General features: G+C 40.8%; 1 protein-coding gene across 2 annotated transcripts in view; it reads left to right on the forward strand.

Annotated features, from left to right (window-relative positions):
• Positions 1 to 23,435, forward strand: part of HDAC3 (histone deacetylase 3) — a 180,454-nt gene that overhangs the window by 113,603 nt on the left and 43,416 nt on the right. For both annotated transcript variants that reach the window (XM_058174614.1, XM_058174615.1), the window contains exon 4: positions 6,547 to 6,628. In XM_058174614.1, the coding sequence (XP_058030597.1) occupies positions 6,547 to 6,628 (82 nt within the window). The remainder of the gene's footprint in view (positions 1 to 6,546; positions 6,629 to 23,435) is intronic.

A 23,435-nucleotide genomic window follows, 5' to 3' on the forward strand; every position in this document is an offset into this window, starting at 1 on the left:
ACAATAGAATATTGACTCTGGAAGGCCATGACTTGTTAATGGGATGGCACACTTTTTTATGGTATGGACAAGCTAAAATGCAGGGATATTTTATTGAAAAAGTTCTACAAAGAACAAATTTTTAAACCATTGTTCCCCCCCCCACTTCCCCCCTCCCTCCTCCCTCCTCCTTCTCCCCCCCAGCCCCCCCTCTCCGAGACTTCCCAGAACAAAATGCAGGGTATAACATTTATCAATCATAAGCTAAAATACCACAAAAATCTGACTCATATCCACGCTCTTCCAACACCCCCTTAACTCCCCTTTCCCATTTAAACATATACATTAATATATGCCATTCATAAAATTATTTATAGACTATTTGGTACTTTTTAGTCCGATACTTGTTTTGAACATAATCAATCCACCTTCTCCACTCCAATACATATTTTTCTTGTGAATGTTCTTTCAAATACGCAGAGATTTTTGCCATTTCTGCTAAATTTGATACTTAGTGTCCATTCTTCAATCGTAGGTAAATCTTCTCTCTTCCTGTATTGTGCAACCAAAAGTCTCGCTGCTGTTATTAAATTTATTTATTTATTTATTTATTTATTAATCACATTTATATACCGCCCTATCTCCCGAAGGACTCAGGGCGGTTCACAGGCAAATAAAAAACATATAAATACAATTAAAATAACAATTAAAAAACTTATTCTAAAAGGCCGAATTATTAAAAACAGTATAAATAATAAAACCCATTTAAAACCAATAAATTTAAAATCTAATCCAGTCCTGCGCAGATAAATAAGTGTGTTTTAAGCTCGCGACGGAAGGTTCGGAGGTCCGGAAGTTGACGAAGTCCTGGGGGTAGATCGTTCCAGAGGGTGGGAGCCCCCACAGAGAAGGCCCTTCCCCTGGACGCCACCAGACGACACTGCCTCGCTGACGGCACCCTGAGGAGTCCCTCTCTGTGAGAGCGCACGGGTCGGTGAGAGGTATTCGGTAGCAGTAGGCGGTCCCGTAAATAACCCGGCCCTATGCCATGGAGCGCTTTAAAGGTGGTTACCAAGACCTTGAAGCGCACCCGGAAGGCCACAGGTAGCCAGTGCAGTCTGCACAGGATAGGTGTCATACGGGAGCCACGAGGGGCTCCCTCTATCACCCGCGCAGCCGCATTCTGGACTAACTGCAGCCTCCGGATGCCCTTCAAGGGGAGCCCCATGTAGAGAGCATTGCAGTAATCCAGGCGAGACGTCACGAGGGCGTGAGTGACCGTGCATAGGGCATCCCGGTCTAGAAAGGGGCGCAACTGGCGCACCAGGCGAACCTGGTAGAAAGCTCTCCTGGAGACAGCCGTCAAATGATCTTCCAGAGACAGCCGTTCATCCAGGAGGATGCCCAAGTTGCGCACCCTCTCCATCGGGGCCAATGACTCGCCTCCAACAGTCAGCCGTGGACTCAGCTGACTGTACCGGGATGCCGGCATCCACAGCCACTCTGTCTTGGAGGGATTGAGCTTGAGCCTGTTTCTCCCCATCCAGACCCGTACGGCTTCCAGACACCGGGACAGCAGTTCGATAGCTTCGTTGGGGTGGCCCGGTGTGGAAAAGTACAGCTGGGTGTCATCCACGTACCGCTGGTACCTCACACCGAAGCCACTGATGATCTCACCCAATAAGAACAACTGTGGAGTAAATTTTATCTTCTTTTTTAAAATATTCTGTATAATCCACCATATTTTAATCCAAAATGCTTTGATTTTTTTACAAGTCCACCATATATGAAAATAAGTAGCATCCTGACATTCATATCGCCAACATTTGGATTGCATATTCGGATACATACATGCCAATTTTTTAGGGTCTAGATGCCATCTATAAAACATTTTATAAAAATTCTCTCTTAAACTTTGTGCTTGTGTAAATTTGACATTTCTAACCCATATTTTTTCCCATGTTTCCATCATTATAGGTTGTTGAATATTTTGTGCCCATTTTATCATACAATCCTTAACTAATTCGGTTTCTGAGTCTATTTCTATCAATATATTGTACAACCTCTTAATATGCATTTGACCTTGATCTCTAATTTGTTTTACCAAATTTTCCTCATTTTGCATAATACCAATTTTCTCATCTAATCTCCATCTAGCTTGCAACTGTCCATACTGAAACCAAGTATAATTCATGCCTTCATCTCTGAGTTTGTTTAAAGATTTTAATTGTAGCTTACCTTTTTTCAAAAAGAAGTTCTTTATAAGTAACCACCTCTTGTTTTTGTTCTATGTTTATATTCTCTATTGTATGTCTAGGAATTACCCATATTGGTATTTTATAATCTAGCTTGTATTGATATTTCTTCCACACCCTTAACAAAGCATTTCTAAGGATATGACTTTTAAAAATCTTATCCACTTTCTTGTCATAGAATAAATAGGCATGCCATTCATACCACAAATCATAACCTTCTATATTCAAAGTTCTTTCCTCTGTTGAGTTAAACCAGTCACTGATCAATGAAAGAACAACTGCATCATAATACAATTTCAAATTCGGCATTTTTAGACCCCCTCTTTCACGTGTATCTTGCATTATCTTTAATTTTATTCTCGGTTTTTTACCCATCCAAATAAAATTACTAATTCCTTTTTGCCATTCCTGCAAATTTGCATCCTTTTTAAGTACTGGTATCATTTGAAACAAAAATAAAAACTTAGGCAGAATATTCATTTTTATTACTGCTATTCTTCCTAGTAAGGATAATTGTAAGTTCTTCCAATGTTCCATTTCCTTCTGTACTTTCTGCCACAATACTTCATAATTATTTTTATATAATTTCACATTCGATCCTATGATATATACTCCTAAATATTTAACCTTGTTAACTATTTCATATCCAGTTACTCTCTTCAATTCATCCTTTTGTTTAATATTCATATTTTTAGTTATTATCTTAGTCTTCTGTTCATTCACTTTAAATCCAGATACCTTACCATATTGATCAATTATCTCTTTCAAATATATAGCAGAATTAATGGGTTGAGATAAAGTAACAGCCAAGTCATATGGAAACACTCTTAATCGATAGTCTTGATGTTTAATTTTTATTCCCTTTATTTGGCTTGCACCACATAACCTATTCAATAAAATTTCTAAAGTTAAAATAAACAATAATGGAGACAAAGGACATCCTGTCTTGTCCCTTTCTCAATTTTCTATAAGAGAGGCTTTGTTATCAAACTGGGAGAGAATTAAGAAAAGCCATTTTTTAAAAATTCCAGTTTGGGTATCAACTATTGAGGCTTTTTCACATGAAATTATGTTTAGAAAGGAACAAATTGTTAGATATAAAGAATTGTTAAATGAGAAGGGAGAACTTAAAACAATGCAGGAATTAGAAAGTGAAGTTATAAAGATGAATTGGTTTTCTTACTTGCAAATACATTCTAGATACGATAAAGATTCCAAGACAGAAGATTTTTATAATAACTTGACTAGCTTCGATAAAATTTTAACAGGGTCTGATAACAAATTAATTACGAAGTTGTATGGATATCTTTTAGAGATTAAACTAGAAGAAGAGCAAGTCAAGGAAACAATGATTGATTGGGGGAAGAATTTTGGGCATGGGATTGATTTAGCAAAAATTGTGGACACATAAATTATAAGATGACAATGTCAACGGCCTATAAAGAGAATCTATATAAGATGTTTTATAGATGGTATTTACCCCCAACAAGAATTGCTAGAATGTTCAAGGATAAATCCGAAAAATGTTGGAAATGTCATCAGTCACCTGGATCATATTACCACGTGTGGTGGACATGCGTGGAAGCTAAAAAATATTGGACTAAAATACACACATGGTTGGAAAAAATGATTAAAGAGCACATAGATTTTAAACCAGAAGTCTTTCTACTTGGGATCATACCAGAAATTTAAAATAGAGAAGTGAGATATTTGATGGTAAATATCATAACAGCAGCTAGAATAGTGTTTGCCAAAAATTGGAAAAGTGAGAAAATACCTTTGCAAAATGAAATAATTAGGAAAATAATGGAATGTGCTGAAATGAGTAAATTGACATTTGAAATAAGAGAACAGGAAGAAAAGCAATACTATAAAATATGGGATATATTTTATCAATGGCTAGAAGGGAAGATATGTTAGTAAAGATTGGAGAAAAAATACTATTATTATTAATACTATTAATAATAATACTATAATAAATACTATTAATATTAATATGAATGGTGTAGAACGATAGAATTAATGATGATACCAGATAAAATATTCACCAGTGGATATGCATATGAAATGAGAAAAATAAAGGTTATAGCCATTGGTTAATTTAAAGTTCTGGATACAAGAGGGTGATGATATAAATTTAGATAAATTAAGGATATTTGTAAATTGTGAGGGCACGAGATTTGTAACCACCCTGCCGATACACAATATTGGGTTTGAAAATGTTTTCATGTTTATGTGTCTTGTTTTAAAAGAAAATTTAAAAAAATTGTATAAAAAAAGCATTAAGAAAGGTACAAGACAAGGATGTCCCTTGTCACCACTATTATTTATATTGACATTGGATGTATTAAATAGAAACATTAAACAAGATATAGAGATAAAGGCATGGAAATTAAAAAGGAACAGTACAAATTACAGGCATTTGCAGATGATTTAGTTTTTATTTTGAAAGACCCACAGGAAACAGGGCCTAAACTAATAGAAAAAATAGAAGAATATGGAGAAGTTTTTGATATTTGTTGTAAGTCTTTCTTTGTTCTGAGTCTTAGCTTTCCTAACTTCAGCTTTGCAGGTTTGGGCTATTGTTGATACTTTGCCATGTGTCCTCTTTCCATGTTTTTGTACTTTATTTCTTTCAATTGATCAGAGAATTCTTCATGCAACCATGTTATTTTTTTTTCTTTTTTCTTTTCTTTTAGTCAAAGCAGAAAACTGCCTGAGGAGAACTTTCAAAAGCAGTTGAGCAAACTCAGGCAGAAAGGAATAAACAGTTAACCTTACAAAATACTTTTAAATTAAATATTGCAAAATTTTGATGTAGAAACACATTTATGGGAGGTAATTATGTAACTATTCATTTCTGGGTCACATCAAACACTTGAGAAGTTCATTACAAATTATGTGCAAATTTCTGAAAGTTGAATTGGGTAGGCAATTGTATTTTGGAACATCTTTAAAATATAACACAACTGAGATGATTACTTATTATTTTCCTTGGCAAGTAAAATAATATTTGTTGTATTCCATATGGGCATTTAGGAGAAAAGAATAATAAAAGTAGTCCTTGACTTGCAACCACAATTAAGCCCAAAATTTCTGTTACTAAGTGAGACAGTTGTTAAGTGAACTTGCCCCATTTTACAACCTTTCTTGCCACAGTTGTTAGGTGAATCACTGCAGTTAGTAAGTTAGTAACAATGGTTGCTAAGTAATTCTGGTTTCCCCATTGACTTTACTTGTCAGTTCACAGAAGGGGATCACATAACCTCAGGAAACTGCAACCATCATAAATATGAGTCAATTGCCAAGTGTCTGAATTTTGATCACATGACTATGGGGATGCAACAGTAATTGTGAAAAATGGTCATAAGCCACTTTTTAAATGATATCTTGTAAGTTGAGGGCTACCTGCACCCCATTCCCTCCAGGACTGTAAGAAGACCTATAATATTTGCCATATTGAGAAAAGCCTTTCCACAGGAGCAATTTGAAAGTAATTTGACAAGGCTTAGTCCTAGTTCGCATTCTGTTCAGTATATTTGTAAGTGATAATAAAAGAATTTCTAGGTAAGGTTTGTCTTTTTTCAGATGACACGAAGATGTGTAATAGAGTTAGTATTCTTGGGGGTATTTGTAACATGGAAAATAATTAGATTTTGCTGGAAAATTGATAAAAAATGTGGAAACTGCAGTTCAATGTTTCTAATGTAAGAGCATGCAGTTGGGAAAAAAGAATCCACTAGCAGTGTACAGTATTGGAGTATTAGAGCTAATGACCAATCTTCAGAGTGTTAACAACCAGTTGACTACAAGGAATTTAAATCCTCCCATTCACCACCATTCAGTCAGAACTGAAGAAGCTTCTTGGATGAGAAGTGAAATGTCTTCAAGGAAAAAAAAGTCCTATTGCCTTTTGAAAAAGCATCTTTGGGACAAAATTCTGGAATGCATCACTAAAGGGATCACCAACAGGAAAAAATGAGGCCCTAATCCTTCTAAATACATGTCCATTATCAAAAAAATTTAAAAATTAAAATAATAAAGATAAAAAATAATTAAATAATAATAATTAAAATAAACAAAGTAATAAATAAGAAAACAAAAAACTAAAAGGACAGACTTGATGGACCACTAGGTTTTTTTCTGCCATTAGTTTTTTCTATGAAATCTTATGCATTATTACTCTCCCCCCCCCAAATCCCCTTGCCTATTCATTTTTCTTGAAATATAGTATTACAAGAAAGTAAAATGATATGGCTCTGCTATGTTACCTTTAATTCCATATAATTGTCTGATTCTTTTTCTCCTTCAGCCCTGTTTTTCCAGGACTGTTTGAATTTTGTTCTCGATATACTGGCGCTTCCTTGCAAGGAGCAACACAGCTGAATAATAAGGTACAGAGGTGAAGCAGCCTTCTACTGTTTCATACGTTAAGATATATTGACTAGAACCGTGATGGTGAACATATGGCAGGTGTGCCACAGATGGCACGCAGCACCCTATCTATGGGCACGTGAGCTGTCGCCCCAGTTCAGCTCCACTGAACATGTGCATGCGCCTCCCCTCAGCCAGCTGGTCATTGGGTATTTGGCGCACATGCATGGGCAGTGAGGCATGTGCACGGGCTGTGTGCACATGCAGGGGGCGCATGCACGGAGCGTGCATGCATGGTGGGGGTGGAGCGTGAACATGAGGGCCGCACGCGCATTGCATTTTGGGGGTTTAGGTGCGCATGCATACGTGCTTTTGGCACTTGGTCCGGAAAAAGTTAGCCATCACTGGACTAAAGCATTCTTCTAATGCTGTTTTCATCTATGCAGTAAAATGACGTTCATAACTTTTTATTGAATTTTATTGAAGTATGATCATAACTGCAGTTGAATGAATGCATGAGCCAAATTAGTAATTGGAAAGTTCCCAGTTCACTTTGGTTTGGGTTTCATTTAAATTATGATTGTAATCACTAGTAAGGAAGATTAATTATTTAAATTACAATTTATTCGTTAGTCCACAAGATTCTGTAATCATCCTTAGTAAAAATGCATTTTAAACTGGAATTTATGTCTTTCAGTACCCAGAACAATGCACATACAGATTTCATTTTTAGAAAGTTTAATTTTGATTAAAAAATAGAATGATAGTATTTGTGAAATTATAGGACTATGAACTATTTGATTGGGTTTTGATCTATTACTTAGAATTGCAGAATATATTGTAATCATTTTCTGTTCCCTTCTTCAGCCCTTTAATTTGCATTTAGATTTATCTTTCTTGTCCCAACCTGCTTCCTTGACTCAAATTACTGCTTGTTTTAGCTTTTGCATTTTCAGACAGATATGAGTTACAAGATCTACCATCTTGTAGAAATAAGATATAAGAAAGCAGAATAGAATGTAATTGTATGTAAGCAAATATATACAGTATATATATGTGCAATATGTATACTGTTTGTGATTATTTCTTTAATCCAGTGGTCCCTACCGCCCACTAGTGGGTGTTCCAGCTTTCATGATGGGCGGTAGGGGTTTTGTCCAATACTGAAACACTGTCCTTTTTTTTTTAATTTAATTGACTTTTTAAAAAAAATTCATAGCATTATTTAAAAACTTTTCATTAGATTTTCATAAAATCCCGTGTGACAATTTAAATTTCTGAAAATATAGTATTTGTATCGCTTGTGCATAAGTTTAGTTCACATTACATAAGTGAAACTAAATGGCGCTATATTGCGACCGCAAACAAAACAGCCTCATCCCAGAATAGCTCACGCATCTACCCGCACACCACCCAGCTGTAACAGACAAGCAGAGCTGGTAGGCAGTGCTCCCCCCCCAACCCAATCCATGATGCGCGAGGGGCATGCACAGATGATGATACACTTTATAAATCACCATTACTATGGAACCGGTGGACGGTTAGAAAATTTTACTACTAACAGAGATACAAAAGTGGGCGGTAGGTATAAAAAGGTTGACTACCCCTGCTTTAATCAATGTACATTTAAGAATAGTTTTAAAATCCTTTTTAATATTGTTTAAATTGTATCCTGATAATTTATGCAAAGGCTTTACACAGTGCTTGGCATAGTGTTGCAAAGGATGACAAGAATGATACTCTAATACATGTGTATACTCATACCTGAACATGTGGAACTCCTAGTAAAGGCAGAAATCTGTATCCAAATTGATACAGTAATTGAAGCAATTACTTGAAAAAATGAACCCCAGGAGGAAGATAGTTGGTAGCAAGTTTTTTACAGGACAAAAAAACCCCCAAGAAGACTGACCTCACAACCACTGGAGCTGAACAATTTCATAACCTGCCCCATGAGGAAAATATGCAAACATTGGGAGAAGGGTTTCACCCAAGTGTTCCAGTAGCTCAGACTTCCCCAAAGAAAAAAACAGCTGTTTGTGATGGGTGACTCATTTCTCAGAGCAACAGAATCAGCAATCTGTAGACCAGATAAGATTAAAGATATGTCAGAGAGGCTCACCAAAGTAATCAAGCACATTGAATACTATCCATTTCTATTCTTTTCAGTTTGGGATGAATGATAAAACCAAGAGCTAGAAAAAATATCTAAAGATTTCAAGCAACTAGGCAGGAAAGCTAAACAATTTGGGGGATAGGTAATCTTATTTTCTATAATACCTATCAAATCCAATGAGAGAACTGAGGATTTTAAAAGGGATGGTGCCGTTGAAAGAACTTTGGATTTGTGGACCATGGTACATTGCCTACAAAAAGGACTTCTAGTAGGAGATAGAGTACACATCACAAGGCCTGGAAGAATGTGTTTGGAAAATAATTGGCTCGTCTTATCCGAAGGGCATTAAAGTAAAGATGGAAGGGAAGCGTGACCAATCTTTAAGACTAGACCAAAAACATAAGTCCCAAGACAACAAATAAGACAATGAGGAAGGAGGGGGAAAGTACATATAAAACAGAAAACATAGGAAGCAAATCCAGGGTCAGCCATAAAGGGCTCAGGTGCCTGTACACCAATGCTCAAAGTACTGGGAACAAACAGGGAGAACTTGAAGTCCCAGTAGATAAGGGTAGGTATGATATTGTTGCTATTACTGAAACTTGATGGATGGAACCCATGATTAGAACATACTGCGAGAAAAATATAAATTGTTCAAAAGAAAGACTTGGTGAAAGAGGAAGAGGAGTTGCACTATATGTAAGTAATCACTATACCTCTACAGAAATACATAGTACCAAGGATGAAAGCCTTCTTGAATGCATTTGAATGAATATTAGAGGAAAAATAAATTATATTGCTGTAGATTTATATTACAATCTGCCCAACCAAAAAGAGGAAATAGATGAACTTTTTGCTGATTAGTTAATGAAGGTATATAGGAACACAGCGTTGTCGTAATGGGAGACTCTTAACTATACTGATATCAACTGGGAGACAAACCCTGCAGCAAAAAGGAGATTAGACAGTTCTCCCTCAAGGTGGAGACAGCATCCAGGATGAGTTGACCTTGTGTGTTCAGCTGGTGGACTTGAGTCTGCAAAGTTGTTAAGCTCCGCCTCTGTTGCCAGGGTTTCCCAGCCTTTGACTCAGTCCATTCAGCCTGGACACACGTGTCAAAGTGGTCTCCCTTATTTGTTCCTATTGTTGTTTCACTTTGAGAGAGATTGAATATGGATTCTTTGTATTTTGTGAGTAATCAGCACTTTCACTGCTTGTAACATTGTGCAAGAGGTAGCAACTAAAACCATTCCAAAGGAAAAGAAATGCAAGAAAGCAAAATGGCTCTCTGAGGAAGCTCTGCAAATAGCTGAGGAAAGAAGGGAAGCGAAAGGCAAGGGAGAAAGAGAAAGATACACACAGTTGAATGCAGAATTCCAGAGAACAGCTAGAAGAGATAAGAATGCATTCTTAAATGAACAGTGCAAAGAAATAGAAGAAAACAATAGAATAGGGAGGACCAGAGATCTATTCAAGAAAATTGGAGATATGAAGGGAACGTTTCGTGCAAAGATGGGCATGATAAAGGACCAAAATGGCAGGGACCTAACAGAGGCAGGAGATTAAGAAGAGGTGGCAAAATTACACAGAAGAACTATACAAGAATGAGCTTAACATCCCTGATAACCACGATGGGGTGGTCACTAGGGCCGGTGAATGGCGCAGGCTGGTAAGGCCTGTTATTAAGAACAGCCTGTTATTAAGAACACAAAGCCTGCAATTACTGCAGGTTCGAGCCCGGCCCAAGGTTGACTCAGCCTTCCATCCTTTATAAGGTAGGTAAAATGAGGACCCAGATTGTTGGGGGGGCAATAAGTTGACTTTGTAAAAATATACAAATAGAATGAGACTATTGCCTTATACACTGTAAGCCGCTCTGAGTCTTCGGAGAAGGGCGGGGTATAAATGTAAAAAAAAAAAACAAAAAAAAAACTAACCTTGAGCCAGACATCCTAGAATGTGAAGTCAAATGGGCCTTAGGAAATCTGAGCAACAACAAAGCTAGTGGAGGAGACAGTATTCCAGCTGAGCTATTCAAAATCTTAAAAGATGATGCAGTAAAAGTGCTACACCCAATTTGCCAGCAAATTTGGAAAATTCAACAATGGCCACAGGATTGGAAAAGGTCCGTTTACATTCCAATTCCAAAGAAAGGCAATGCCAAAGAATGTTCAAACTATCACACCATTGCACTCATTTCACATGCTAGTAAGGTTATGCTTAAAATCCTACAAGCTAGGTTCCAGGAGTATGTGGATCGAGAACTACCAGAAGTACAGGCAGGATTTCGTAGAGGCAGAGGAACTAGAGATCAAATTGCCAACATATGCTGGATCATGGAGAAAGCTAGGGAGTTCCAGAAAAACATCTACTTCTGCTTCATTGACTATGCTAAAGCCTTTGATTATGTGGATCACAACAAATTGTGGCAAGTTCTTAAAGAGATGGGAGTACCAGACCATCTTATTTGTCTCTTGAGAAACCTGTATGCGGGTCAAGAAGCCACAGTGAGAACTGGACACGGAACCACTGATTGGTTCAAAATTGGGAAAGGAGTCCGGCAAGGCTGTATACTATCACCCTGCCTATTTAACTTATATGCAGAACACATCATGAGAAAGGCGGGGCTAGATGAATCAAAAATTGGAATTAAGATTGCCGGAAGAAATATTAACAACCTCAGATATGCAGATGATACCACTCTAATGGCAGAAAGCGAAGAGGAACTAAAGAATCTCTTGATGCGGGTGAAGGAGGAGAGTGCAAAAGTTGGCTTGAAACTCAACATTAAGAAAACTAAAATCATGGCATCCGGCCCTCTCCATTCCTGGCAGATAGATGGTGAAGAAATGGAGGTAGTGACAGATTTTATTTTCCTGAGCTCCAAGATCACCGCAGATGGGGACTGCAGCCAAGAAATTAAAAGACGCTTGCTCCTGGGGAGGAAAGCTATGGCAAATCTAGACAGCGTATTAAAAAGCAGAGACATCACCCTGCCAACAAAAGTGTGTATAGTCAAAGCTATGGTTTTCCCAGTTGCAATGTATGGCGGTGAAGGCTGGACCATAAGAAAGGCTGAGCGCCAAAGAATTGAGGCCTTTGAACTCTGGTGCTGGAGAAGACTCCTGCGAGTCCCTTGGACTGCAAGGCGAACAAACAAGTCAGTTCTAGAGGAGATCAACCCTGACTGCGCTTTAGAAGGCCAGATCCTGAAGATGAAACTGAAATACTTTGGCCACCTAATGAGAAAGAAGGACTCACTGGAGAAGAGCCTAATGCTGGGAAAGATTGAGGGCAAAAGAAGAAGGGGACGACAGGTGGCTGGATGGAGTCACTGAAGCAGTAGGCATGAGTTTAAATGGACTCCAGAGGATGGTAGAGGACAGGAAGGCCTGGAAGAATGTTGGGTCGGACACGACTTCGCAACTAACAACAACTAACAACAACAACAACAACAACAATGAGAAAGTGCAGGGTTTTTCCTTTAAATTTTTCCCTCAGCGGCAAGAGCTTTGGCTCAAGCCGCTGACAGCAGGACCCCCTGCAGCGATCTTTGACAGCTAGCCAAAGAGCCGTCCGTTGAGATGTAGGCATTCCGGACAGGCTGTGAATGGTGTCCAGCGCTTACCTTTAAAGCAGGGGGTCGGAGAGAGGAGCTACGCACTCCCAGTGACTGCGGGGAAGCCGCGCTTCACAAACTTTGCTGCGCTGAGACAGGCGAGTCGGGCGGCCATTTTTTGACAGCTAATGGCCGCCAGACAAGTTTAAAAATTAAATTGGTGGAGCTGTGCACTCCCAAACAGCCTTGCCTGCCTGAGGCTGTGTCCGGACTTTCCAAAAGACCCGCAATGGAGCACCACAGAAGTTTTCAGCTTCTTGAGCACTGTTTTAGCTTTTACTAAGGGCTAGAGCTGCTGACGGGCTTAAGGCTTCTGGTGGCTAGTTGGCGCCACAATTTTTTCACAGCCACGCGGGGCTGCTTTGCCATTGAGGGAGCCATTTCCCACTGACTCCCCCTTTGATTACTCAGTGATTGGTGGTGCCTGAGCGTTTTTTCTGCCCTTATTTGTAAAGAAGTGTTTCTCTGGTGGCATTTTGTTTGGGGCAGGCATAAATCTATAAGTCTAAGCATGGCAGAAAAACCAAGGCGACTGAATTGACTGGAGCTGGAACAGGTCCTTCGGATGTGTCAGCTGCAGTGGCCACTAAGCCCAGAGATAAGATGTCATCCTCAAAAGATGACTGCAGACCTGCTAAGCGTTCTAAGTCCTCTGTGATATCCAATAGGGATGAGAGGCGCAGAGACCAGATTTTGCAAAAGCTTTGTAAAGCAGCCACGAAACCTGCCTCTTTTGGAGGTAAAGCCTCTGAAACTTCTGCTGACAAAAATCACCACAGCAGTGACTTGACATTGGAAGAAATGCCTGATCAAGTGTCTCTGCAGGGTTTTCCTATGCATATCTCTGATGCCAACCTATGGGGCTCTTCTGCCAATGACTTTCACACTGACAGTGGTGTTCCTATGTCATCTTCCTCTACCAAGGTTGCGTCATTAAATTCACAGAGGCTTCCAGATGCAAACAGGGACAGTCACCTGACTACCAATATAAAAGACTTTATTTTGGAGGCTATCAGAAGCAGTCTTGCAGAATCAGGCCAGAGACCCATATGGACTTATTCGGAGATTTCAGCCTATCCCAACAGCTGTGGGGGGGCTGATGATGAGGAATTTATTCCGTGTTGGAGCTCGGCTTTGCCTGACCCATCTAGGGCAAGTTTGCCTTCCATATTGGGAAGAGGAACAGCGAGAATATGTCCTTTCAGATGACACCTGAACAACCTGCCTTCACAGGGCTGTTCCCTCCCAGTGTTTTTAAATCGCTCTTGTTTAAGGCAACCAACGCCACTCATCTGGAGGCATGGACAGGGAGCGATACCGATAGGGACTTTCAAGATTCAGCTGACCCACCTTGTTGTGTCTGCGCCCCCCGAGCCGGGGCCCCTGCCAGAAAGTGACTCGGAAAGTGAGGGGGAAGGGCCATCAGGACTTACCTCTGGAGCACCAGCTCCTCTGGCTCAGCTCCAGAAGCCAGAGGCAGGCCAGGTGGAGGAGATAACAAGGCCTCCGTCCCCTGACTCTCCCCCCCAGGCCACGCCTCCAGACCCTTTTCCGAACCCAGCAGGGCAGTGGACACTGTTCCAGCCCCATGACTATTTCTAGACATAGTAAAAAGGCAGTGGTCTGCTCCAGGCTCTGCCCCTTTGCCTTCAGCTCTGGACAGATGTTACTTTAATGTGGCACAGGACTTGGCATCCATGTTAGAAACACATCAGGTGAATTCACCAGTTGCGGCTCTGGTTTCTGCTTCTAATCTTCCTGGAGATCCGGAGGAAGGCTTGCGGCCAGATGACAAATGCACAGAACACTCCTTGCAGAGAGCCCACCAAGGTAATGCTTGGGCTATCTGATCAGCTACCACAGCTTCCTTTTTTAACAGGGCCACGCTAGTTTGGCTGCACCAATTGCAGAAGAGGGTGCCAGCAGCAGATATCCGAATACAACAGGACATCAATAAGATCGTAGCGGCTGTCCAACTTTCTGCTGATGCCACGTTGAATTCAGCACGGTTTGCTTCTAAGGCCATGGCATCCTTGGTGGCGGTCAGACGTCTCCTGTGGCTTCGGCAATGGCAGGCAGATACCCGCCATAAATGGCAGTTCGCTTCTGCACCCTTTACTGGGGAAAAGTTGTTTGGGGAGGCGCTGGACCCATTATTAATAGAGATAAGGGACAAGCGCAAGATTTTGCCTTCTGCCCAATGCAGGGGTGATTATCGCTTTTATCGTTTCTACCAGAGACAGCCCTTTAGGGGGTCGGAAATAGGCGCCGGGCCAGCCCGTCCACAGGGATTTTTTTTCCAGCGCTTAAGGTTTCAGCAGGAGAGGATGAGCAGAGGTAGACCCTTCCTTGCCAGACGGCCCTTTAGAGGGGGAGGAAGTCACATCTTCCAGTGTCGCAAGTAACTGCACAGTCCTTCTGCCCATCGATGGCCATTTAAAGATCTTTGCAGACCGATAGGGGGAGATTACATCAGACGATTAGGTTTGATAAGATCTGGTCTCCCTCTAGAATTGCTTGACATCAGTACTTGGGGAAATCTTGGAAAAGATAATTATTTATTTTATTTTATTTGTTTGTCAAACATGTACAAGATAACAAGTATAGGTATGAACATACAGTCATGGCCGAAAGTGTTGGCGCCCCAGAAATTTTCCCAGAAAATCAAGTATTTCTCACAGAAAAGTATTGCAGTAACACATGTTTTGCTATATACATGTTTATTCCGTTTGTGTCTATTGGAACAAAACATAAAAAGGGAGGGGAAAAAAGCAAATTGGACATAATGTCACACAAAACTCCAAAAATGGGCTGGATAAAATTATTGGCATCCTTAACTTAATACTTGGTTGCATACCCTTTGGAAAAAATAACTGAAATCAGTCGCTTCCTATAACCATCAATAAGCTTCTTACATCTCTCACCCGGAATTTTGGACCACTCTTCCTTTGCAAACTGCTCCAGATCTCTCTTATTGGAAAGGTGCCTTTTCCCAACAGCAATTTTAAGATCTCTCCACAGGTGTTCAATGGGATTTAGATCTGGACTCATTGCTGGCCACTTCAGAACACTCCAGCGCTTTGTTGCCATCCATTTCTGGGTGCTTTTTGACGTATGTTTGGGGTCATTGTCCTGCTGAAAGACCCAAGATCTCAGACGCAAACCCAGCTTTCTGACACTGGGCTCTACAGTGCGACCCAAAATCCTTTGGTAATCCTCAGATTTCATGATGCCTTGTACACAGTCAAGGCACCCAGTGCCAGAGGCAGCAAACAACCCCAAAACATCATTGAATCTCTACCATATTTCACTGTAGGTACTGTGTTCTTTTCTTTGTAGGCCTCATTCCGTTTTCGGTAAACAGTAGAATGATGTGCTTTACCAAAAAGCTCTATCTTGGTCTCATCTGTCCACAAGACGTTTTCCCAGAAGGATTTTGGCTTACTCAAGTACATTTTGGCAAACTGTAGTCTTGCTTTTTGATGTCTCTGTGTCAGCAGTGGGGTCCTCCTGGGTCTCCTGCCATAGCGTTTCATTTCATTTACATGTCGACGGATAGTTCGCACTGACACTGATGCTCCCTGAGCCTGCAGGACACCTTGAATTTCTTTGGAACTTGTTTGGGGCTGCTTATCCACCATCCGGACTATCCTGTGTTGCAACCTTTCATCAATTTTTCTCTTCTGTCCACGCCCAGGGAGATTAGCTACAGTGCCATGGGTTGCAAACTTCTTGATAATGTTTCGCACTGTGGACAAAGGGAAATCTAGATCTCTGGAGGTGGACTTGTAACCTTGAGATTGTTGATATTTTTCCACAATTTTGGTTCTCAAGTCCCCAGACTGTTCTCTTCTCTTCTTTCTGTTGTCCATGTTTAGTGTGGCACACACAGACACACAATGGAAAGACTAAGTGAACTTATCTCCTTTTTATCTGCTTTCAGGTATGATTTTTATATTGCCCACACTTGTTACTTGCCCCAGGTGAGTTTAAAGGAGCATCACATGCTTGAAACAATCTTATTTATCCACAATTTTGAAAAGATGCCAATAATTTTGTCCATCCCATTTTTGGACTTTTGTTTGACATTATGTCCAATTTGCTTTTTTTCCTGCCTTTTTTTGTTTTGTTCCAATACACACAAAGGGAAAAAACATGTATAGCAAAATGTGTTACTGCAATACTTTTCTGTGAGAAATACTTGATTTTCTGGAAAAATTTCTGGGGTGCCAACACTTTCGGCCATGACTAGGTATGAACAAAAGAAGTAAATACAGATAAATGGGGAGAGTAAGACAGGGACAGTAGGCATGGTGGTGCGCTTATGCACGCCCCCTTTACGGACATCTTAAGAATGGGGTGAGATCCACAGTAGACAGTTTGAAATTGAAGCTCTGAGGGTATGAGGCTGTAACAAAGGAGTCGGATAGAGCATTCCAGGTATTGACCACTCTGTTGCTGAAGTCGTATTTTCTGCAATCGACTTTGAAGTAGTTTACCGTGAGTTTGTATCGATTGTTTGCCCGTGTATTATTGTAGTTGAAACTGAAGAAGTTTTTGTTAAAAATAAGTTTATTATTTTTTTTCCAAACACACACACAAACAAACAAACGGTACATTTTTTCTGAACATATTGGCCGAATCTAAATTTGTACTGTTTTCAGTTTTCTCCAACACCATTTTATATATTTCACTTTTCACTATAAAATTCTTTCTCTCTAATTTTTTGTTTTATTTTCCTTCTATTTCTTCTGATATTTAGACAATATTACCATTCGGCTTAATCTTTAATCTTAATCAATTTTTCTTTTTCCACTCCTCTCTTTACTTTTTTCAAATTGAAACCCTTTACATTGAAATCAGTCATTTTTCTAACATCTAAACCTAACTCTAAATTATCTTAATCAAATATTCTCCCATTACTCCCTTTTCATAATATAATATAATTACAAATATTTTCCCTATTTTCCATCATTCCAATTACAAATATTTAGTATTCAGCAGTTTTACATATATCCCCTCTTTTCCATTTCTTTTTTTATCTGTTTAGCCAAATGATACAATATTACAATTTACTTATATATATAAATCCAATTTTCCATTCCTTTTTTATATAATTCCACATATTTTCCTTAGATTCCATTATTCCAGTTTCCTCTGTCAGGCTGCCTCTGATCATATCTAGGAAAGAATACACCTTGACTTCATTTGCAAATAAAGAAAAGTAATTTTACTAGATACATCTGGATAGCAGCTGCGCTTAGCGGTGCAAAGTTGAATCTGAGACAAAATATGGCTAACAATCTGTATCACCCTATTCCTCCCTCCCCTTCCCAATAGGTCATCAGGTCTGGTCCACTGCCAACTCCTTCCTGGGGTCCCGTGGTAATCTTCTTCCGCAGGTCTCTGGTTGTCAATCATATCAGGAATGCAATGTCCGTTAGAGTTCGCGCCAAACATTCCTGTTGAATTCAAACTAGCATTCTCCCCTCCCACCTTAATTATGTCAGACTGACACTCTTAAAGGTTCCTCTCTATTTAACTTGAATCCAATAGCTATGTACATTACAAATACAATCCTATGCTATCTAACAACTAAATATAAGGAGTACAAAGAGATACGAAGATTGGAGTGGAGGCTGACATTCGGCCCTCCTGCAACAAGGACATCAGTCCTAGAAAGAGAAAAGAAAAGTTAGGGTTTGTCAGGATATTTTTTATAGAATTGAGCTATTTTTTCTGAAGCACGAACATCTTCCTTGTTCACCCATTCAGCCTGGGATAAAGGGAAGTGCTTCCAAGCAATAAGATATTGAATCTTATTTCTATGTTTTCTGGAATCCAAGATTTCTTTTACTTCAAAATGTTGTTCGCCCTCAATGAGAATTGGTATAGGAGGGGGTACATGATCAGCACGGAAAGTGGATGTGTGTTCTGGTTTCAACAAACTGACATGGAAAACAGGATGAATTCTTCTAAGAGTTTTTGGTAATTCTAGTTGTACAGTCACGGGGTTGGTGATTTTTACGATGGGGAAAGGTCCCACATACTTAGGTCCTAGTTTTTTAGATTTTTGAGTGGTTTGTAAATATTTGGTGGAGAGATAAACCTTATCACCAACTTGGTATTTGTTCTCAGGGGATCTTTTTTTATCTGCTTGTTTTTTATGTGCATGGTGAGCGTCATCGATCGCCTTGCGAGTCATTTTCCATGTGCTTTGTATTTGATCTATCCATTCTGATAAGGAGGAAACCGTGGTTTTCTCCTTGGGAAGTTCTGAAATGGGGACAAAATCGTGGCCTGTAGCTACTTTAAAAGGAGTAAATCCTGTGCTACTATGAATTGATTTATTGTAGGCGATTTCAGCAAAAGGTAGTAGGTCTGCCCAATTGTCTTGTTGATAGTTAATGTAACAACGTAAATATTGTTCCAGTACCGAGTTCGTGCGTTCACAACTTCCATTAGTCTGAGGATGATGGGAGGAGCTTAATCCTTGGGTGGAGCCAATTAATCGTAAAAATTCTTTCCAAAATTGAGAAGTGAATTGAACTCCGCGATCTGAGATGATGCGATCAGGGATGCCGTGTAGTCTATAAATGTGTTGCACAAACAACTTCGCCAGAGTCTTTGAGGTGGGTATCTTTGAACATGGAATAAAATGAACTTGTTTGGAGAAAAGGTCTGTCACTACCCAAATCACAGTATTGCCAGCACTTTTGGGTAGTTCTACTATGAAATCCATGGATATTTCTTTCCATGGAGCTCCTGGTCGGGCTACTGTTTGAAGGAGGTTTTCCTGGAGGCCTTTTAGATGATGCGCAAGTAGGGCAACTTGAGATATATGATTGAATGTCTTTTTTCAGACTTGGCCACCAAAATTGTCTTTTAAGAAGATGTAGGGTTTTTACAAATCCAAAATGTCCTGCCATTTTGGCGTCATGGCATCGTTGTAGGATGGTTTCTCTAAGTGATAAAGGAACATACAGTTTCGGTCCTATCCAAGCTAGTCCATCACGTAGCGTGCATTCATGCGAATGCACCAAGAACCAGTCATCAGAGTTCAAAGCTTCCTTAAACAACTTAGTTAGTTCATCTGGTAGAGATGACTCGGTTTTGGTATGGCTTCGAGTTATAGCTGGAGCTGCTAACTGTTGAATGGGAAGTATCGGGCGAACCACCTCGGAGCGTGTAGCATTGTATTGGGGCAAACGTGAAAGAGCATCTGCCAAAAAGTTTTTCCCTCCAGGAATGTAATGTAAGGAGAAGTTAAATCGATTAAAATATTGAGCCCACCGGGCTTGTTTGGGAGAAAGTCTTCTAGGAGTTTTTAGCGCTTCTAAATTTTTGTGATCAGTCCAAACTTCAAAAGGATGATTAGAACCCTCTAAGAATTGTCTCCATGTGCGAAGAGCCCAGTGGACAGCGAATGCTTCTTTTTCCCAAATAGCCCATCTTCCTTCTGTTTCAGTTAATTTTCGAGAAGTGAAAGCACAGGGTTGTAGTTTACCATTGGAATTGTTTTGGAGTAAAACGGCGCCGACTGCTACATCACTTGCATCAGCTTGTATCACAAAAGGAACATCCATGTCTGGGTGTTTTAAGATAGGTTCAGTGGCAAACAATCTTTTTAATTTCTCAAACGCTGCTTGACATTCCATTGTCCATTCAAGAGGTAATGATGGTTTGGGTTTTGTATCTCCTTTAGTTTTTAAGAGGTTGGTGATAGGCAAAGCAATTTGAGCAAAGGAAGGGATGAATTGACGATAAAAGTTTGCAAATCCCAAGAAACTTTGCAACTGTTTGCGTGTGCGTGGGGGGGCCCATTCTAAGTCAGCCTTCACTTTCTCTGGGTCCATTTCTAGTCCATCAGTCGATATGCGATACCCTAAGTAGTCTATTTTAGTTTGATGGAAATCACATTTGGATAGTTTGCAATAAAGTTCTGCAGATAATAATTTTTTAAGAACTGCTCTTACTAGTTTAATATGTTCTTCCATTGTTTCTGTATAGATAAGTATATCGTCAAGGTAGACTACAACTCCTTTAAACAAATGTTGATGGAGTATTTCATTTATCAGTTGCATGAAAACTGCAGGCGCTCCCTGCAGTCCAAATGGTAAAACTCGAAACTGAAAACACCCTAGTGGGCAATTGAAAGCAGTTTTCCATTCATCCCCCTCCTTTATACGAACTCTGTAGTAAGCCTCTCGTAGGTCTAATTTGGTGAAAAATTTTCCTTTTGCTAGATGTGCTAACATATCTTTCATGAGCGGCATGGGGTATACGTTTTCGGCGCATACGGCGTTAAGATTCCTATAGTCAACTATAAGGCGATAAGAGCCATCTTTCTTTTCTCGGAACATCACTGGTGCAGCCACATGAGGCCTAGCCGGTTGGATAAACCCCTGCTCTAAGTTTTTGTCTATGAATTTACGTAGCTCCTCCAATTCCTTTTGGGTCATGGGGTAAGCCTTTGGTTTTGGAAGCTTTACCCCTGGAAGGATGTCTATTGCACAATCAATAGGCCTATGGGGAGGTAGAACATCTGATGCTTTCTCACTAAAGACTTCTCGCAAATCCCAATATTCCTTAGGTATCCTTTCCTCCCCTTCTATCCGTTCGATCATTGCCCCCATCGTATCTTGGAACATGGCCACGGTAGATCCCTCCTTGGCTTCCCGTTTCTCCCCTCTTAGTGTCCTAGAGCGGAAACGTAAAACTCCCGTCCTCCAGTTGATATGGGGGTTCCACTTCCGTAGCCATGACAACCCTAGCAACAGGGGTTGGTCCATCCCTGGGGCTACTATAAAGTTTAGGATCTCTCGATGGTCTCCCATTATCATTTCTATGGGTTCTGTTACGAAGTGGGCGGGTCCTCCCCCTGCCGCAGAGCCATCCAATTGGGCAAAGGCTATGGGCCTACTTAGGGTTTTCAGTTTTAGTTCCATTTTCTCTACTAGTTCGGGACTGATCATGCACCTAGTGCATCCCGAGTCTAGTAATGCTAACATTTCCCCCTTATTACCCGAAGAGGGTACATGCAGTTTGACTGGAATGTCCAAAGGACCCCGTGTCCAACTCACCAGAAGATCTTCGTCGGACTCTGACGTGGTTTTGCTGTCATCAGTTTCGGTCGACGCTTCGCACTCCTCCCTGAGGGGCGTGGCCTTCTTGGCGACGCCTTCTCCCACTTTTGCTAGCTTTCGTGCCTCGTTCCTTTTCACCACCAGAGGTCGTCCTCGGCACCAGCTTCACCCAACAGTCAGCCGCTCGGTGACCTTCTTTTCCACATCTGTAGCACGCAGTCGATCGTTGTCTCCCACTCTCCGATCTAGGGACGTCCCTATAAGCGCCTCCAGGAGAATGGGCAGGGTACGGTCCTCCAGTGCGCTGCCTTCTGCCACGGTCTTTCACTAGTTCGATTTCCATCTCCGCTGCCAGGGTGTACCAGCCGTACAACGTGGTTGGAGAGGCTCGTGCCCGACACAGTTCATAGTCCATTCAGACCATCTTTGTAAATGTCCACAAGGGTCACCTCCGACCACCCTCTCATCAAGGGAACTAAATCACTGAACTCCTGGCTGTAATCAGCCACCGGTCTCCTCCCTTGCCTGATGGTTTTCATTCGGCCTTTGGCCTTCTGCTCTGCCAGGGGGTCCTCGAACCTCCTCCTCAGTGCAGTAATAAAATGCTCGTAGTTTTGCAGTAAGGGGGAGTGGTTGGTATATAGCGACACAAACCATGCAGCTGCTCTTCCTGTCAAGTTGTGGGTCACAGCTCTAACTTGTGCCGCCTGTGACCAATAATCTTCCCCCCAGTCTATCATGTGGTCATTCACTATCGCCAGGAACAGTTCCAGCTCCTTGGCATTTCCATCAAATTTCTCTGATATGGGGGGAATTTTTGGCTTTTTCCTTCCCCGGCGCAGCCTCGCTTGGTCAGCAGGTGGCATGCGTTCTCCATCCAATTCAGTTGCCTCTGGGAAGGGGTTTTCTAGCTCTGGGCCTTCCGAAATCTCTCCGCCCTGGGAATCTCCTCCAGCTGGCCCCTTTGTATTTATTTCCTCCTCTTCTCCCTCCCACCGGGAGGACTGAATAGGGGATTCATACCTTTGGCGAGCAGCTTGCCTTACTTTCACTTCACAAAAAAGACGCAACGCCTCCTCCAACTGGAGCTTGTCCCTTATCTCTTGCTCTTCCTTCCAATCCGAAAGTTTTTCCTTCCCCTTTTTTCTCCTTTTAGTCACTCCAGACGGAAGCTCTTTGGTGTTTGGTTTCCACCCTTTCTCTTCCAGCTTTAATTGCTCTATCCACCGAGCTCTGCAATCTTCCAGCTCAGGATTAAAAGTGTCAGCAGAAAATCCTCCGGACACCCCCCGGTCCAGCAGTAGGCTGGCTTTCCATCCAATTTTTTCTGTCAACCCCCTCGGTATTTTGGTTAAAATCCTGGTTGGTCGACATGTTGTGAGATTCAACTTAATGTCAGGCTGCCTCTGATCATATCTAGGAAAGAATACACCTTGACTTCATTTGCAAATAAAGAAAAGTACTTTTACTAGATACATCTGGAAAGCAGCTGCGCTTAGCGGTGCAAAGTTGAATCTGAGACAAAATATGGCTAACAATCTGTATCACCCTATTCCTCCCTCCCCTTCCCAATAGGTCATCAGGTCTGGTCCAATGCCAGCTCCTTCCCGGGGTCCCGTGGTAATCTTCTTCCGCAGGTCTCTGGTTGTCAATCATATCAGGAATGCAATGTCCGTTAGAGTTCGCGCCAAACATTCCTGTTGAATTCAAACTAGCATTCTCCCCTCCCACCTTAATTATGTCAGACTGACACTCTTAAAGGTTCCTCTCTATTTAACTTGAATCCAATAGCTATGTACATTACAAATACAATCCTATGCTATCTAACAACTAAATATAAGGAGTACAAAGAGATACGAAGATTGGAGTGGAGGCTGACATTCGGCCCTCCTGCAACAAGGACATCAGTCCTAGAAAGAGAAAAGAAAAGTTAGGGTTTGTCAGGATATTTTTTATAGAATTGAGCTATTTTTTCTGAAGCACGAACATCTTCCTTGTTCACCCAT

This window comes from Ahaetulla prasina, chromosome 3 (assembly GCF_028640845.1).
Source record: "Ahaetulla prasina isolate Xishuangbanna chromosome 3, ASM2864084v1, whole genome shotgun sequence".
Classification (NCBI taxonomy): Eukaryota; Metazoa; Chordata; class Lepidosauria; order Squamata; family Colubridae; genus Ahaetulla; species Ahaetulla prasina.